The following is a 19,016-nucleotide window of genomic DNA, read 5'->3' on the forward strand; positions in this document are numbered from 1 at the left end:
TTTTCTTTCCTTTGTCCCCCTCTCTCACACACAAACAAATCCACTTTATACATGGTCAATAAAAAAATACTGAGTCAGTGAATGCTAAATGCTATTTATTTAGTATTTATTTTTGTTCTTCAAACAAACAAAAGCCAAACTATTTACAAATCTTTCAGTTGTTCTTTTCCAAAACAATTTCAATACATGTATGCTGTTATTTTAACAACATTCAAAGACTTAGTAGGCAAAGGAGCTGAGCTGACTGGGATACAACTTTCATTAAAAATTTAGACCGATATTGTTGGAACTACAGTTACCAGAGCTGAAAAGAACCAATGATAAACTTTATACCTTCAAGTGGACTGGTCGTGACAGATCTTTTCAAAGTTTGCAACCAAACATCCAGGACTTTCTTACAACACAACAATGCAGTTTATCTAATCATAAAAGCACATGTAGTGCAGTAAAATAAACTGCAAACAACCTTGTTTTACTCTTTTTAATACAGACTGGCTGACCAACAACTAATACCACTTTTTAAAAATATCAAACAAAGGTAAGTCATTCACAAATAAGAGACTCGATAATATACTGTCAGTCAATTTTTGGGTTTCGGCAACCGATTTACAACATTAAACTTAGTAACCATTTAGTATGAATTCATCCGTTATACTGGAGCCTACTCTGGCTACTTCAGTTTGCAGTCAGCTAAAGGTTACTATCCATCAAAACCACGATTCATATAATTTAAGTGTATTACAAGTCTGAGCTGCATGTTTTCAATGAATATCAGTTGCCATTTGGATTAAAAACTGCATATTGTTTCAGGGATACAAAACTACCGTTTGTCTAAAACCATTAATCTTTCAAATCCAGCACACATGTTCGAATTCTATGTCCTGCAAAGTTTTTTTGCAGGACATAGAATTTTCTTCCAGATGACACACAACTGATTGGGCCATTCTTTATCTATTCAGTGCCATCGGGTGGTCAGCACAACCAGAGCTGCGGCAGTCTGGGTAAAATCATGACCCACCTTAAGGTTTAACCTACAAATATTACGAACCATGCAAGCTTACTCTTACTCATGCTTCAAAGACAAGCCTGATTTGACATCTCAAAACTGTAAAAAGTACGTCGTTGCTTCCAAAACATTAAAGTCCCCTGGAGTGTAAAAGATTAACCAAAAAGCCCCAACTTGTACTTCATTTTGAGGAGGACCTGTTACTCTGGTTGCATTTTTCCTGGAACAGTATATTCAACAATAAGTATCACACAATGTGCACTTTTTCGCCAATTCAGTGCATCCCACCCTATCAGCTCAGCTCCAGACAGTACAGACTTCAGCCCTTTATTAAGCCTGCACCTTCAGCAATAATCTAAACAGGAAATCTGAACAAATCCACTCTTCATTTTAAGGAAACCAAAAGGGCAACAAAAGCTAACCACCAGCAAAAAAATCAGATTAATCAAAGACCACTTGCTGCTCTAATTTTAAGCTAAACAGTAAATTTTATGGTGATCAGATGTACATGTATCAAATTAATACAGCACAGATGGTCCTGTTAGCCAACAGTAAACAGTCTTGTACAAAGCTCCTTTCTTTCTTTGACTTTAGAGGACAGTTAAGGAGGTGGTTTCCAACTTAAACTCATCATTTAGAGAACATTTTCAGTTAGCCGTTCAGGACTCAACTATACAATTTAAGGCATGTTGAACAGAGAAATAAAGCAAAACCACTATGAGAGAAAAATCAAAACACAAACTTTTACATTATTTACAACGCTCAGCGTTTATATTGATGAGCGATGATGCTTGTGTGTCTGTATGTCTGTTTGATATCAATGTAGCCCTGTTGTGTGTACAGACGTGGTTCCAGAGGAGAGCCACTGTAACTGTGTACGCTTGCTGTAGGTGTGCATGTAGTGTGTCTGCAACTTCTTTGAGCTCTTTAATCTATGTGACATGTAGCTACGTGTTTGTGTTTTGTCATGTTTCAGAGTCTTTTTTTTTTTTATACAATTCTTTCAGTTCATCCAGTTCCAAAGCTGCAGGGATTTCTGGTGACTTAGATGTAATCCAGCCACGTCCATCAAAAACCCAATGCAGCTCTCAGTCTCTCACGTCTTGGCAGGTCTTCTGTCCCGCAGGTTAGACGACCTCCACGCAACCACCTGAGAATTTCAGGCCGAGGTGGGCGATGACATCTGGGCAATAAGTGCCTCTTTATCCTCTTCCTCACCAGAGAGCGCCTGATCAAATCCCAAACCTAACACTTCCAACACAGATGGGATCCATGGTTGATAAACCTGTAACTTCATCTGGTAACTGTCCAACTGATAATGCCAATGGCCTGTCCGGTCCTACGTCAAGACAGAAAAAAGTTTCTTAGGGTTTAAGTTCAAGGGACAGGTTTAGGGTTATCTGGTTCATGGGTTGGCTGTAGATTATATCCTCCTTGCAGAGGGCAGCAAATAAAGCACAGCCAGACTCCTGTGAGAAGACAGAAAGAGCAAGAGACGACAATCATCATAATAATGTTCAAACAATTCGGATCAAGAACAGATGTCACATTTCCACTGCATGAATCTGATCGGTATCATACAGTTTTGGTACCATGGAAGAAAGTCTTAATTTCTTATGTCTGAACTTTGTCAATAGTATGGTGTAGTATACCAACAAGTTTCACAGGCAGCCATCTTTGTAAATCTGGGCCTGGTGACTAATAAAAATGATAATAGATTGGAGTTGCCATCAACAGTCACTTGGCTTTTAAAAAAATGGTGGTTTTGTGCAAGATGCAACGTTTTAACCATTGACACAATAAAAAAAAGTAGACCTAGCTACCTTGACATCACCCAATAGTGAATTAGCATTTTGAAACATCGAGACCTCCATTTTAGCTGTATTCTTGTTTGTTTTTTAATCAGTGCATGTGCAGAATGAATCGGTAGCCGGAAGGACAATATGCTATCAGCTATTAGCTTGGTTGGCAGAGTGCCTCTATAATGCCAAGTCTTTAATGTATTTTAAACAACACATTTTTAAGCAACCAAAAAGCTACAATTAACGTTGAAGTGAAAAACACCCTGTGAAAAGGCCAAAGCTGGAAGACGAGTCCACAAGCACACCCTAATTTATTGTCTTTTTTAGGCTAAATGGACCTTCATTACAGTGTGATGCTCATTTTGTAAATGATGAAGACTTGAAACTGTCAACAGAAACCAAAACTCATTAGGAAAATGTTAAGTAAGCCAACAAATCAAGTGAGAAGTCATTTTCTCATTGACTTGGAATTTAACTTCTTTTAACAGCTAAGTTACCCCCTGCTGGCCATTAGAAAGAATACAGGTTGAAGGCATTTCTGCTTCGGCTTCCCTTTTTAGGAACAGAGGTTTTAAGTCTGCATTCTACTTTCAGCTCAGCTGGCTTAAAACCTCAACTGAGCGGATTCAAAAAACAACAAAAAAAAAAAGCACCAGGTTCACACCACAACTTTTGCTATTAGAAAACCAAAAGTATAGTACTGCCGTGCCATACCATGCAGTGGAAATATGGCAAAAGTACCACAGATTAATCAAGAGTACAGTGTCAAAAGAATTAAATCGAACATATCTTACCATTGCCAAAGATTTTTTCCCCAGCAGTTACTCTACAGCTCTCAAGGCAGTCATTAGGTTGGGAGATGAAGTGAAAGCATCCTGGCAAACAGCTCTTCAAACTCACGTCTGCCTCTTCACTGTGCATGTTGATCAAACACTCTTGGCGGGAGTCTTTGTTGCGACTGCAGCTTCCATATTGATAAGTAACTATCAGTCAGTCTTGGAGCCACTGTAGCATGTCCAACACCTCAGTCCATGTTTGTTTTTTCCCCCTTCCATCCCAGATTATTTCAGGGTTACTGGCAAACTAAAGGGAAACTCACAGCGAGTCTATCTCAAACTATATTCAAAAAGATTGGTTTTCTTGAAGAACATTCACTCCATATAATCAGCGTCTCATGAGTTTTCCTTCATCCATTTGCAAATTTTCTTTCTACTCTGAAAGATAATACAAAAATATGGTTATATACAGGAGGTGGGAGAAGACGTGCTTCTCGAGTCTCTTATTTCAGTTTGGGAATTTCTTTTCAGTGACTTTGTCAAAGTCATAGCAATCCTCCTGTTGTAATTGTGCTCCCATCCCCAAAATGGTACCTCACAGCTTGAATGAACAAAAGTGCATAGGTGAGTTGGTGAGGGCAGGGTGTGAGTGCTTATGAGGGTTGAGGTGAAGACAAGTGCACTATCCAGGTGTACTCATATCGCCCTCTCAGTTCCCTCCAGGGTTATGCAGCCCTGCACTCCGTTCTCCACAAAACAGAGACCATCCTTGATTTTTCTGCCTCCGCTCAACGGCTGATCATCAAGTCTCAGGATCCACGACCACAAACGAAGGTCCACTTAGGGGATCTTGTCCATGTTCTTGTGATACATGCCACTCTTCCTCAAAAAACCCCCAACACCACTCAATGTCCATATGGCAGAAGCGCACTTGCAAACCCCACCCATCTTACGTGGGAACAAAAAGAAAAAGAAAAAAAACAACAAAATAGAACAAAAAAAACAAAACAAAAACTGCACCCACAGATATCCATGTGGTTTGTAAACAACCAAAGCTCCAGTATGGAATAGAAAGAGTCCTTTCTTTTATTTCTTAGTCACTATTTGAACGAACAGGATTGTAGAGGCAGTGTGTTCAACTGTATCCATCCCGAGTTTTTTTTTTTTATCTTCTCCACTGTGTAAATAAAAAAAAGTTCTCGCTAAACTCTTTGAAGCTTTTTTGTATTTTGTTTCCATTTTTGAAATCTTCGGAGGAAAAAAAAAATCTGGTATCAGCACGGGTTTCTTGTCATTTTTTTGGAATACATTCAATATTTTCTTAAGAAATAATACACACACTTCACATGGCGATAATGAAACAAAAATGAAAAACAAATTAAGGAAAAAAAAAAATGAAAACACACAACAAAAATAGCAGCCCCAAGTGCTCATTATCTTAGTCCAAATACTTTTTAAACTTTGTATATAATGTATATATTCATATATATTTTTCATTAAAAAAAGAAAACTCGTCATTATCAAATTGCAACAACGAATAAGTAACACAATATGCTAACATTTCATGCACCGTTCTGTGCACTTGCACAATAAGATGCTGTTTTTTTTTTCAGAGTCAGAAACTCGACACCTTTCATTCACAAGTTCGAGAGCTGACAAAAGGCAACGTGATCACACCCCAGGAAAAAACAGACTGGACTAACCTTCCGATGGATCACCCCTAGACTCAACTAGAAATATTTACGATATAAACTTACATACTTTACATACACTGTGCTGAGCACTGACACACATCACACTCGCTCTCAAAAAAGAGTTAATGTCTCAATGGCCACGCACCCTATCCAAGTTCTTAGGCACAAATGTGCATTCATACACATACAAAAAAAAGCACATGTATTCAAAATGAGTACCTGTAGTCTCAACTCATTTCTATGAACAGTAAATGAACATGCACACTGAAAAAACACACATACACACAAGTCTCATTCTGATGCACACACAGTATTCTCCCTCATGATTCGCCCTGTCTGCTAGTCCTCACAGGTCTAGAGACAGCTCCCCATGAGGAGAGGCTAAGGGAAATAAACTAGTGGTGGTCATCATGTAATGAGCGCAAAGCTAACATTTACAAATGTACGCATTTCTGTTTCGTCTATCTGGGGATGAAGAGCTGGTGAGAGAAAGGATGTGTTGTGCAATTGCCCTCTCTCTCTCTGTCTCTGTCTCATTCATTCATTCAACTCTCAAAACATACAGATCGAGTCCCTGTTGGAGAAGGGACACAAACACACACTCTGAACATGAGAATAAAAAATTAACATTTGAAAAAAAAAAAAAAAAAAAAAAGAGAAAAATGGCCTCTTATGTTTCATACATCGTGGTAAGCAACAAAAGAATGAAAAAAAAAAGTTGTGCAGACTGGTATATTACTGACACAAACCAACCATCACACATCAATCTCACACTCATTCATACACATTCACGAAAATATTCACTTCTATAACTAACCCCATTTGTTTGATTTTTTTTGTTGTTTTTGTCATTTCTTTTTTAGGCAAGTGCAAATCTTCAAGTTTTTTTTATAATCCATTTTTCAATAGCTTTACTTTTTATATAAACGTAAAAAAATGCTAAACAAGAGAAATATCAACAGTGTTTGTCTTTCGAGAAAGGATTTGCTCTCTGATAAGGTTTCAACTAAAGGTCCCCCTGACTTTGAAAACTTAACAGCCCGACCATTCACCCCACCGACTGTTTCACCTTCCCCTTCCAGTTGTGATGCACATGCACAGAGGATGTGTATGTACACATACCGTATGCGCACTGATTCCCAACACACACACATTCACACACATGAAAAAAAACCTATTCAAATCCCATCTCAATAAAGTGCATTAGTTCAGTATAAGGTGCTTAATCTTTTGAGTGCCAGAGGATACCCATCTTCCTTTTAACACCACGCCACCTCACCCCCCTCTCCCCTGCTCAAGTGATCAACTGTTGCAGCAGGGAGCCCTTTTTTTCTTGCCAGAGGGAAAGAAAAGAGTAGTAGGCGCAGATCCAGGCGCCTCCACCCTGCACCTCCCCTCACGCTCGCTCCCTTCCTATCCCCACCCCACCCCCAGTTCCCCCAGCAGTGCACATTCGTCATCAGGTTTGTCTGATTAAAAGACAGAAGGCCTCAGGTAGCTATTGCTGCTGCGCTGCGTCACATCAGTAATCCTCCACCATCTCCATCTCATTCAGGCTCAGACACTCGCCCGCGTTGTGGAATGAGTACCCTGCAGTGAGGAGGGGGTGGGCAAAGAGGGCACAGAAAAGAGATGGAGAGAGCAGAGTAAGATCAGACAAGGAAGGGACATGGGGGAGTTAGAAGGGCTGGCAGGGAACAAAGATGCAAGCCACAAATAATTTGAAGGGAACAACGTTCTGTTGTGGAAAGGTTAAACATTATTTGTAAATGTGAAGACAAAGTCATTACAAATCATAAATACCACATTTATGTTTCTTTCTGTACTGTTGTTGAATGATCCAATGTAGAAAAAGTTGATAGTGGTCAATCTAAGCCCAGGAGGCAAAGGTCAAAATGTGTGCTCCATTTCAATGTTTCAACCAGCAACATCCTCATCAGGCAAACCGCAGCATTTCACATCTATCAAACCTTGAAGAGCTTGTAAAATTTAGTGTTTGCTTATTGACCAACGCAAACCTAGTTATTTTGCTGGGCTGGTGCTGGTTCGCAGTTGGTTCAACTTGTGAACCGTCTCAGAACCGGTTTTCTTTTCCACAGGCTGGACAGCCTCGTCATTACGTCACTGTATACATCTGGAAACGTCTCTGTTCTCTTAGCAGGTATAATAACAACAGCAGACGACATTGTCTCTTCACAAATGTTGCTTGTGGCTTTGCGAGTCTACATTGGCGTCCATTGGGTACAACACATTTGTTCTGCTCGTCTTGAACGATATGGACAACGATTGCGTTGTTATTAACACTGGACAGAAGATGTTACTGTTAGACTATGTTGTAAGCTAATGCTAGCCTGCTAGCTCTAGCCCATATCGATCACAGTGCAGTTAAATAAAATAAAATGAATGATAGACATTTTAGTTGGTCTTGTTGGTCACGATAATCCCGCCCCCAGCCCCTGACGTAAGTGGTTTGTCGTTCAAGACGAGCAAAGAGTTGGTGCTGCTCTTGGTTCAAGACTGGGCATCGGTTCCGAACAGTACTGGAACTGGGGTAGGTGTGGAAAACCTTTCCACTCTACTGTTTTCTATGTAAACAGAATAAGACTGAAACTAAAAGAGGTGGTTCTGAACCAAAACCATGACAAACATTCACAGTCTTGGTTCTGTCTTCTGTGTCAGCAAAGCACAGTTTGTTTGTCGTTACTGTAAGAGATGGACAATAGCCAATGTGCACCACCCAGCCCTGCAAAATATGTGGTAATCAACGGCAAAACCCAAACTGTATGTGTTACCAGTTGCACAATTGTCAGGACTGAGACAAGTATAGAGTCCAGGACAAATCGCAAGAGAGTTTAAGAGGAAGTGCGAGGGGAAGAGAAAGTGGACTATAATGTGGAATGTTTTTGAAAGTTATTAGTAATGTACTCTGATCACTGTTTTGCCCGCTCGAACCTGTGGTATTTTCTAGAGAGCTTACCTGCGGGTCAAACCAAAGGACCCGACACACACTTATCTGTCAGAGAGATAAGAATGTGAAAGTCAAATTGTCAGCAATATGTAAATTAACTACTTAGTTCTTTTCTGCAAATTGAATTTCTAAAAAGTAAATGTACTTTAGTGTTTTCACAGTGTTCTTGATGAAATGTTGTAGTTCCAAATTGTTTGGTGCATGTACACAGATTAAAATATCAATTTTTACCCAATATTACATTTGTTTGGCCACCTGTTTACAAGTACTTCAAAAGCCAGCCATATCCAATCCCAGGCTCAAAACAGCTCAGAGGTACATAAATAAACCCCAGACATAAGCCTACAGTCGAGCACATCCTACTCACCACCTGGAGCGGGTGCAAACAAGTCATCAAGTAGATGCACCACTTTCTGTTAGTGCTTCAGAAAGCTGGCCATCTTCCTGTGTCGCTTTTCTTAGACTATTAGATTCCAGATGGTAGAAACATTTTCCATCTTGCCTTCTTTTGTGTATTAACTCTAACTTTGATATGCAAGTGTACTATTGGTGTATTTGTTAACAGGTTGTATTTAATATAATCAGGATTATCAATAAAATTAAGCTGAGGGTCCTTTAAAAAAAAAGCCATTTATAGATGCAGACTTTTTTTTTTTTTTTTTACAGATAAGTCAAAAGGAAGAAATATTAAATGCTGGCGAGGTCACGTACCTAAGATGCTGGGGTCAGAGTGCAGCATCATGGGCTGTTTCTTCTTCATCTTTCCCCCCTGGTTGTCATAGAGACCAGCCTTGCCCATGTGGTTGGCTTGAAACATTGACTGCAGGGTGCTTGGATTCATACCTCGCATTGAGTCCTTAAAAAAGAGGGAAATAAAATAAACATGATTACCTTACCAACCTTTTGTTTTGTTTAAAAAAAATATATCAGCAATGACAAAATAAAAATGTATCTATTTGTTTCATCATTTTGAATCTAGGAGTGCATCATTTCATGAAAAAACTAATCTTGTCAGAGCCTTCAATAACTGCTACTGCTCTCTGCGTTTACCTGCAGAGGGAAGTTCATGTTCAATCCAGTCACTTCCTTTGATAGCTGGGATATATAAGAGGAGAAGAGGAAATATTTAAAAATGGTTGTAATGAAATGACCAACTCCAAAGGCTTCTCTTATAGCCATTATTTTAAGTAGCCTAAAAACCAATTTATAAGCTCTTTTCTTTATTGAAACTCAGAATAATGATAGGAACATTTTCTCAGATTTGTCTCAGAAAGTACTGCATACAGAACTTCATGGTTCATTATAATTTGTAATGATGATGATAGTACACATTGTTACAGCTTCTTTCTGAGTTTCTAACATATTTACTAAACACACCTATGGAAGCAAATAAGAACTGAAACAGTTTATGTTTTTGCTGTTTCCAATTTAAGAAACCCTTCTGAGCTCAGGCCTACCTGCTGCTGCTGTCTCTGTTGGTTGGCTTTCTGTTTGGCACGTCGCTCCAGAAACTGTTTGGCGAACTCTTTGGCTTCCACTGTGTCCCCTAGGTAGGACCGGATGAAGTCCAGTACTGCATAGGGAGACTCCACCTCCTTCAGGTATGCCACAATTGTAGCAACTTCAAAAAATAAATAAAAAAAACAGTTGAAATGCTGCTGAAATGTGTTGACATTAATTTACTTTGAGGTTTATAAATACCAAAATGTGTTTTTACCAAAAGAAAGAACTAGATTCTACGTGAGTTTTCCTCACCCTTCACACTGAAAAATACATAAAAAAACTGAGCAGCCTACCATCCAGAGAGGAGGAAGAGTTGTTGGCAGAGGTGTTGAGAGCGTGCAGCATCTGTTCACACCAGGTAGTGAAGCCGTCCTGAGGCTTCATGCCCTGCAGCAGCTTCAGCAGCTTCTCCTCCTCCTCTGTCCGCTTACGACGCATCATGTACTGATCGCTGCAAAGGACAGACAGGGTTCAGTGCATTTTAATCATACACACATTTAAATTTATATCACAATGCTATCCATCACAGTAGGTGTGAAAATGGTACTTAGGTAAAAATATTCCTTTGCCGTGCATAAATATTAATTTTACTTTATTTAATCTCATGTACCTGAGTGAAGGGCTGCTGCGGCTGTTCTTCAAGCCCATGTTGTTGTTGCTGTTACCACGCAGGCCCGACTGGTTCTTCACAGCCTCGTCCCACATGCCCATGCTGCCTGAAGAGCTTCCACTGCCACCCTTACCCTCCATACTTCCAGGCCCGCCCCACATGCCAACACCGTCCACCCACTGGCTTCCCATAGAGGAACTCCCCATTGACATGCCGGAGTGCTGCAAACAGAGAGAAATCATTGTTACAAAAGATGATAATTTTCAAGTTGCATTGTTTGCTCCATTTCATTTAAGTTGCTGAAACTCACGCGTTCTCTCTGCTGCTGGGCTCTCTGTTGCTGCTGCTGCTTCAGGAGCCTCTCTGCCTCCTGCTGCATTTCTAGCAGAGCCAGAGCTGGGGGCTTTCCTGACTTGGATAGCCCAGAGGAGGGAGCCCCGCTCCAGCCTGAGCTGCCTGCCCCAGGACCCTGCTGCTGGGGGGCTTGCTGCAGCAACTTCATGATCAGTTCCTGCTGCTGACGACACTATTGGAGGATACGACAGAAGTCAGCATTTTAAAGTGGTAATTTATTATGTGGTGAACAGCATTCAAATCCACTGAGCAGCCATTCAAATGGCATTTCATCTTCAAACTGGATCATATGAAGTTACATTTAACATGATAAAAAACCAGTTGTGATTTGTAACCTTATTTAAGTTTTAACAAGCCAAGCCTGTAGCACAAAAGGTTAAACATGTCTTGTCAATAAAAAATCTACTTCTTTTAACCTACCTGCTTGCGTCTGAAGAGCTCCTCCTCCTCCCTCCTCTTCTGCTCCTCCTGTTGCCTCCTCTTCTCCTCCCTCCTCTTACGCTGCTCCTCCTCCTCACGCTTCGCCCTGAGTTCAGCGTCACGCCTCTCCTGCTGGAGCTGAAGGGAAAACATTGGGAGTCAAACAGAGTGAAATGCACAAACAGAGTAGAGTAAGAGAATCCTGACTTTGCACTCTACACTATCCATTTTAATGGTAAATATTTCAGCTGTACATGTACATATAACATAAAGACAAGAAACCTAGTAAATATAAAGGTGAATTTGCATTGTTAGTCTTTAAAACTAAGGACTGAACCCACCTTTTGAAGCTGTTCGAGAGTTGGACCCTGAGTAGAAGGATTCATTGTTATGTCCCAAAGACTGGCTTCACCGCCTACAATGAAAAATGACAGGATTATTCTGACATCCTTTGGTACAGACGTGTCGTCGTTGTGTGCAAATGCACAACCAGTTTCGGTCTACAACGTACCTGACGGCTGTGAAGCTGAGGTATGCATGTCCCACATGGACCCTGTATCTGGCACTGACATCGACCTGTTCATCGAAGGCATCATACCCTGCTCACTGCACCTGACCCACACAAAGCACAAAGTCAAACACTGAAAGTAAAGTCCAAAGTCAAAATCTCTTCTGTACAATGGCAGAATCTAGGAAACAAACACAGATTAACCTACACTTATCCTAAGATGTAAGGTGAAACCTACACCCCTCCATAGACCCACCTGTTAATGAGCTGGAATAGCTGCTGCTGTTGGAGCTGCTGATAAAGAGCTGCTGCTGCCAGCTCCTGTTGCTTTTTCAGGCGGTCCTGGTCCAGGTTTCCCTGAAAAACAGACAGCGATCCCCAGTCAATACATTGTATGCTCAAACTAAAGTTACCAATACACAGTGTGGTATGGCTATGAAAGACTGGCATTTGGGTAATTGTGTGTTCTTTGCAACCACAGACTGTACTCTACAAACTCGTCTGGGTGTCTTCAGCATACAGAGGCCCTGTTCAGACCAGGAAATCACATGCATCTTGGATGATCCAATCACAAGTGGACAGCTCTAAGTACAGGCGTGAATGCACCTAAGATTGCATTGAGGAGTCATAAGGATCTCCTTCCTTAAACCACATTCGGAGGTGGTCGGGGCCATATTCTTTTAGCAGTGGTTCATTCGCTGGCTTTATCCCCAAACTCTTGTTTGTTTCCAAAAGCCCATATAGAAATATTACAAGAGCGTCAAATATATTAGTATAATAGATTTGGTTTGTCTGAAAGACGCAAGGAATAGCCCCAAGTATGTTTTATTTTCTTCAGTGATGTGGTATGACTTTTCAATGAGGTGGGTCTATGGGCCAAAAGGTAGCTCTGTGTAGTTTGGCTATTGCTGTATTTTTAAACATTAGTAATCATTTCCAGTTTTGGCGGTCCAGTCTATGAGCTTAAATCTAACAGTTTTAGGCTCATAGGTCTGGCTATGCGAAACAACTACGCAACAGACTGTAATGCACAGACATCTGCCCACAAATATATCAGCAATCGCTAGTTGCCCAACCCTATGAGGAACTTGTGACTGTCAATTGATGTCAGTTGTGACTAGATGACCCAATACACATGATAATACCAGGTCTGAACAGGGCCAGAGATATGTTACAAGTGGACAAGATGTAAAACATAAAACATGCTGCATGGATGCATAAACATCTGATTTACTGTGCCACCTTCACAGGTCATCTGGAATTTATGACAATATGTATAGTGATACATTACAGCATACTGCCATGTTCCGCTCCACTAATTTGAAGCTTACATGCAACCAGTGTCTTTTACTGGCGGCCAGTGCATAACATCTTTTTATGACTGTGGTATAAACATTGACATATTTCATACAGGAGGGAATCAAGATACAAACACAATTACATGACATGTCTTAAAATCAAGTGGGAGCATATTTCACAAACTCTGAAATGCAGCTTCTCATGTTAAATTGAATTTAAATGAATCATTAGTCTTTTACCGTAACCTGTCTATCAATCTTCCCTCTCCTCTGCATCCTCCCCTCCCCATCCTCTACGTTGGCTGAGCTCTGACTCACAGTCCCGGCGGGCCCCCGGGTGGGCTGCGGGCGCTGCGTTGGTGGTGGCTGTCTCACCAGCAGGGGCGGCGGGGAGGGCCCTGGGGCGAACGGCACGCGGCCCCACATCTTGATGACGTCCCCCAGGGGTTGGAAGCCCTCATCGCAGCCCCGCTTCACCAGCAGGGTCATGGTGAAGTAGCCGGCCTGGAACCACTCACACATCTCCACAGTGGTGAATGGACCTGGTAATGTGCAGGATTAATAGAGAAAGATGAGTTTAAGCTTGTGTAGCAATATTTATGAATCAATATCCTTTTCTTGCATGTATGTATGAGTGTACGAATGACGACAATGCCACAGTGTGTGTGTGTGTGTGTACCCTGGATCTCTCCCTGTGGGTCCTTGTAGAACCACTTCATAGCAGCCTCGTGCGACAGCGGCAGAGCAGCGGCTGTGTTCCTGCTCTCCTGCTGCTGCTGCAGAGCCTGGGTGAAACACTCCTCCTCCAAAGAAGTGTCCTGCAGTGATGCCACCATCTTTTCTGCCTCCTACACACACACAAACACACAGACACAGACCAATTTACCTGGCAAGTTTCTGTCAATATTCTAAAGCAGAATGATAACTACTTGATTAGATTTAAATGTGCTCCCTTTTACAATTATATTTCTGAGACAGCTGCTTGAAAATGTGCCTCCTGTTGTTCCTACCTGCTGCAGGTGCTTCATGCCCTCATCGTCCTCTGTGTCTCCTCCAGGTGGAGGGAGGAGAGGAGCAGCAGAGGAAGGGGGTGGGGGAGGCAGACTGGAAGAGGTGGGGGCGCTGGGGCTCAACTGGGCTTTGGAGCCCCCAATCGGAGCCATGTCTGACACAAAAACAACAAGAAAACACGAGTAAAACAATGGGCCCTATTTTTAGCGTTTCTATTTATGGGTTGGTGATGTTGGATGTGGCCGGTAGAGCCACCTACTGGCTCCCTATCTGGTACAGCAGGAACAGCAGGTTCAGTAAACAAGATATTAAATGACTGGGGCTAAACATATTGTGTATCACACCAAAATATCAACGTGGCTGAATTTCCTCCCACGCACTAAAAAGAGCTTGGCTGAATGCAAGACACCAAAAGCTCAACAGTTACAGAGCCAGGACATGACTCGCCACTTAAAATCTCAATTTGTAATTCAAGAAAGAAGTATAAATGTTTGGACAGTGACGACATGGAAGTTTACTCTTTACAACAGTCAGATACAGCACTGAATGTAGGTTAAGAATACATTTTAAACTTTAGATTATTGTGAGAATCAGTCAATATGAGATTCACATAGATGTACAGCCATGGGAAAAATGATTAGACCAACCTTGTTGACTCCTTGCTTTCTTGTTCATTTCAATGTCTGGTACAACTAAATGTATATTTGTTTGGACAAATGGTTTTCTTGATAATGATTTTGGTTATTATCAAGAATACCATGGAAAATGGCTAGATATCTGCTCTTAAATTAAACTCTTATGAGCCATTTTTTTTGTTGTCATTATATTTGTCCAAAAAATGTACCTTTAGTTGTACCACGCATTAAAATGAACAAGAAATTGAAGAAAACAATGGTCTAATATTTTTTTTCCATGACTGTATTCCTCCCTTTTCAATATTTCAAACTGACCCACTGACAGAAAGTGAGAAAATGTGTACATCTGCTGTAGATTTTGGCAGTATTTTGTCAAGTATTGCTGTACAAAAAATTCAGACTGCCTCTATGGGGCCAATTCCTATATTAACTTTCTAGCAAGCAGGTATTCTTCAGAATAGATACTTGAGTATATACTATGGGTAGAGACTGAAACAGCAAACACTTGTACCACATCTTATATTATTCCTAAAAGAGTTTTCCACAGCACTGAAGAACAAGGCGAGCAGGCTGCGGCGCTCCACAGCTGACTCGCAATCTGCAGACTCCCGGGACAGTTTCAGTGACTGGTCTATTTTTCTCATTTAGTGGAACATCTGAGCGATTCAGCAGTACACGGTTGAACTTCCAGATAAGGAGTCTGTTGTGCACCATAATGAGCAGCTAGCAGATGTATCAGAATGGTAAGTCGAGTTAGCATCTGTTATGTTGGTTGTTAGCCTGTAAGGGGCAGTAGCTGACACAGCATTAGTAGTTTTGAGACTACATCTGCTACAATGTTGTGTGTTTTCGTTCTCTGACCAGTCCACCCTGCACTGGTGGTGAGGTTTCAGGTTTCATTTCTGGCTTTTGAAGCTGTGACGCACCTAATGTGGCTTGCCCAGTGCACAGAATTCTCCCTCTGAAGTAGGGAAATCTGAAACACCTCTCAAGGAACAAACTTTGCAGATACAAGTCAGTATAGTCAAGTACAGTTTTGCGTGGAGGGGGACTTTAAACTGGTGAGTGCAATAAATACATATAAACATATACATATAAAAAACAATGCTGCTTACTGAATCTTTGTGTTTGTGTTGTTGATGGAATAGCGCGTACCTTCACTGGGCGTGCTGCTGGTCTTTACAGGGTGGATGTTGTTCAGCTGAGGGTTTTCCACCACTGGGCCAACATTGCTGGGCCGAGAATCCACTGATGGAGGAGTACAGTGTGGAGGAGAGGAGGAGGGTGATGATGTTTTTGCCTCACCATCCCCCACAGCAGAACCAACATCTTTACTCTCTGTGAGGTTAGAGAGGAGGGGAGAAGGAAACAAGGAAGGAAGGGAAAAAACACATTGGTTAAGATGCTACAATCATTTAAAAATTCCTTAATTTATGGGCTAAAACTAAGGATATGGTGTATGTGCAAACATGCATATTGCACATACACCATAGATATTTCATCAAGTTTTATTAACATTTAAATTTTGCTTTTTTAATCAGTAGGTCGCTGTACATGTACATAGCAATAAGGCAGACATAGAAAAGAAAAGAAAAATGATAAAAACATTCTAAAAAGAAAATATGAAGTATTTTCTCACCCTTGTCTTGGTCTCCTTCAGCACCATTCTTCTCCATGTCAGCGAAGCTCTCCTCCTCTTCCTCCTCCTCCTCGATCCCCTTAAAGTCAAACTCCTCCTCCAGGATTGTCTCCTTGCCGCCCTTCTGACAGAAGAAGACCAGGAGGAGTAGAGGAAATTAAACGGTGGAAAAGATATTCATTAGGGCTGACAAAGAAAATATTGTGGTAAAACAGGACCCCTTTTTCTTCAAAGATGTCAATCATGCAAGAACGTGTTCTATTGTTAATATAATAAATATACAGGATTGAAAATAATTTCATAAACACACCTTCATAGGCATGAAAGCTCCAGAGGAGTCAAATGTGCCCATCTCCCCGTCCTCCTCATCTGTACACCACTCTGGCAGGCCGTCCCTGTCATCCTCTAGTCCCTCACTGCCTGCACGCCGGCGGCCGCCACCATGGCCGTCAGAGTCCCGGAAGTCGAAATCAAACTTCCTCCGACGACTCTCCCCTGGACCGGTGTGATCCCGCCAGCCTGCTGAGCGAGGACCACCATCTGATATAGAAATTGAATGCCATCAGTGAGGATACTGTCACAAGTAAGTCACAAAATAGGAGTGAAACAGTAGGTACACAAACAGGGCTTCATAGGGGAAACTCACTGCCCAGTCAATCATGTGGTTATATATTAATATATGGTATTTCTCAGCTCCAGTTTAGAGTTAAGGGAGAGACTAAAATGTTCTGTGATCTCTTAACCTCAGAAACTGTGGAGGCTTTAAATCACAGTGCGTCTTGTAGAAATCACTTCACTGCCACTAGATGTCACTGTATCTACTGTTAACCCTGTTGCACACGTCACAACTGGGCTTTGATGGCACAGAGTAAGAGGTAACACAAATAATTTTTTCTTCTTAGCCTAATATTTAAACTCTCAGCTTTCACCATATGTGTTGTTACATATCCTACACTAACTTAAGTGGGATCTAAAGGCAACACATTGTGTGATTACATTGATTTAAATGGACACATCTGCCATTTTAATTCCATATAAAAACAGAATACTACTGACGAGAATAAAACAGGCCAAAAAGCCAATGCTGATGTTTTTATTGTTATTCATTCCTCCTTTTGAATCAGGGAAACCAAGAAATCTTCATCATATAAAATAACTGAACTGTTAAAGTCATTCAGTATTTCATTACACAATCTTTGAGTGAGCACAAATTAAAATCATAGGTTATTATCAAAGGTTGTTTTTACACATTTGTTACACTTGTAAATCAACTAAAAGGCCTTTGAAACAGTTATTTTTCAACTACTTACTCAATGAAAAAGCATTTAGAAATTAGAAAACTTTCCCTCCAGTTTAGATGCATTTCAGTTGTTTTGAAAGAGAAACTACACTGTTATTGAGTGTTTAACCCCTGAAACCACCAGATAGTTCAGGATGTTGGACATTAAGTTGGATGAAATACTTGCCAGTAGTGGAGTGGATGCAAAGCTATTAGCTTACTAGCTGCGTTCCGGTGTCGGAGTTCTGGCCAGTTCTGATTGTAGAAAAGATATTTCTGGCAAGCTGGCAGGGTCACCAAACTACAAGGTAATATTACTATGCTCTGTCATTGTATTCCCCCCCCAAGAAACAAAATAGTACCATGTTAAGTTGAGTTTTCTGATATGAATGAGGACTATTGTTTTTGTGGTGGAACGGGTGGATTTTAGTGTACCGTTTGTGGAGTAAAACCTTGTAATTTTGTGTCTTAATGTCCAAAATCCTGAACTATCCCTTTAAGCATTTGTAAAATGCCCATCATGGCATTTCTTGTAGATCACTTTAAATTTCAACACAAACAAGAATTTGAGGCAGCACTACAATAAATAAATAAATGTTTGCTTTTATCATACCATCCCTACGGACTCCAGCAAGTCTCCAGTTGGTGCCCGGCTCCCCCTCCTCCTCCTCCTGCTCTTCTCGGAGGATGCGCCAGTTATCGCTGTCAGCCCTTGTGTGCTCCTTCCTCCCTGGAGCCACGGGACCTCCGCTCTCTTCAAAGCCAGGACGCCCCACCTCCCGCCGCAGCGGCTTCTCAAATCGGCGCTCACCCCTGAGGAAAAGAGGGAAATTGAGAGAGATCAGTTAAGTTATAAACAGAGGAAAACAAGTCCAAAACATTAAGTTGTTTTTGTCTTGCAGAGAAATATGTCCAGCCAAGGCTTGCATCTCATCACTACTGATAGCAATGCAAAATATTTAACTAGGCCCATGTTGAAAAACCAGTCAAGAAATATGCTAAGCAGATCCTTTAACGCAGCCAGTGGCAGAAAAGAGAAGATGCCTGCAAAAGTGAGATAAATCATCCCACGAGAGCAAAAATCAACAAAAGTACCACAGAGGATTATTGAGGTAATGGATGACAACTTCTCTCAGCAGTGAAAATATACATCTTAATTAAACAATAAACCACATGGACTTTTTTGATCTTCGGCTAATGTTTGCTGGGGTTTTCTTACCGATCATCCCAACTCTGGCTGCGGTGGATCTCTCGGACACTGCGTCCGAAACCCACCTCCGCATCTTCAATACTTCTTTGGTAGAATCCACCTTCGCCACGACCTCGTCCTGATTGTCAACACAAGAAGGACAAAGTGTTTATATCTAATAATATCATCATCATCATCTGAATGAGAAAACTTTTATTAGCCGATGGGGATTGTTCCAATCATTCTCTCGAAGTCTTAACTGTTGAACCTTCCCGATACATTTTTTAAATAATTCAACAAATGCAAAACGTCTTGGACTGATAT

The 19,016-nt window shown here is 41.1% G+C and overlaps 1 protein-coding gene across 7 annotated transcripts in view; it reads right to left on the bottom strand.

Annotated features, from left to right (window-relative positions):
• Positions 1-80: 80 nt before the first annotated feature.
• Positions 81-19,016, bottom strand: part of gigyf1a (GRB10 interacting GYF protein 1a) — a 29,091-nt gene continuing 10,155 nt past the window's right edge. The window contains exons 7-26 of one of the 7 annotated variants that reach the window (XM_059354305.1): positions 18,723-18,831; positions 18,117-18,316; positions 16,535-16,764; positions 16,225-16,345; positions 15,741-15,923; positions 13,950-14,104; positions 13,619-13,787; positions 13,180-13,481; positions 11,898-11,998; positions 11,645-11,745; positions 11,475-11,548; positions 11,134-11,271; positions 10,670-10,885; positions 10,360-10,580; positions 10,043-10,200; positions 9,704-9,867; positions 9,297-9,341; positions 8,958-9,102; positions 3,603-6,868; positions 81-2,475 (exon numbers count right to left, since the gene is read on the bottom strand). In XM_059354305.1, the coding sequence (XP_059210288.1) occupies positions 6,801-6,868; positions 8,958-9,102; positions 9,297-9,341; positions 9,704-9,867; positions 10,043-10,200; positions 10,360-10,580; positions 10,670-10,885; positions 11,134-11,271; positions 11,475-11,548; positions 11,645-11,745; positions 11,898-11,998; positions 13,180-13,481; positions 13,619-13,787; positions 13,950-14,104; positions 15,741-15,923; positions 16,225-16,345; positions 16,535-16,764; positions 18,117-18,316; positions 18,723-18,831 (2,900 nt within the window). In that variant the 3' untranslated portion in view covers positions 81-2,475; positions 3,603-6,800. Of the gene's footprint in view, positions 2,476-3,602; positions 6,869-8,957; positions 9,103-9,296; positions 9,342-9,703; positions 9,868-10,042; positions 10,201-10,359; positions 10,581-10,669; positions 10,886-11,133; positions 11,272-11,474; positions 11,549-11,644; positions 11,746-11,897; positions 11,999-13,179; positions 13,482-13,618; positions 13,788-13,949; positions 14,105-15,740; positions 15,924-16,224; positions 16,349-16,534; positions 16,765-18,116; positions 18,317-18,722; positions 18,832-19,016 lie in introns of all 7 variants that reach the window. The other 6 variants (XM_059354306.1, XM_059354304.1, XM_059354308.1 and 3 more) reach the window with 6 other exon arrangements.

Source organism: Centropristis striata, chromosome 17 (assembly GCF_030273125.1).
Source record: "Centropristis striata isolate RG_2023a ecotype Rhode Island chromosome 17, C.striata_1.0, whole genome shotgun sequence".
In the NCBI taxonomy this organism is placed as follows: Eukaryota; Metazoa; Chordata; class Actinopteri; order Perciformes; family Serranidae; genus Centropristis; species Centropristis striata.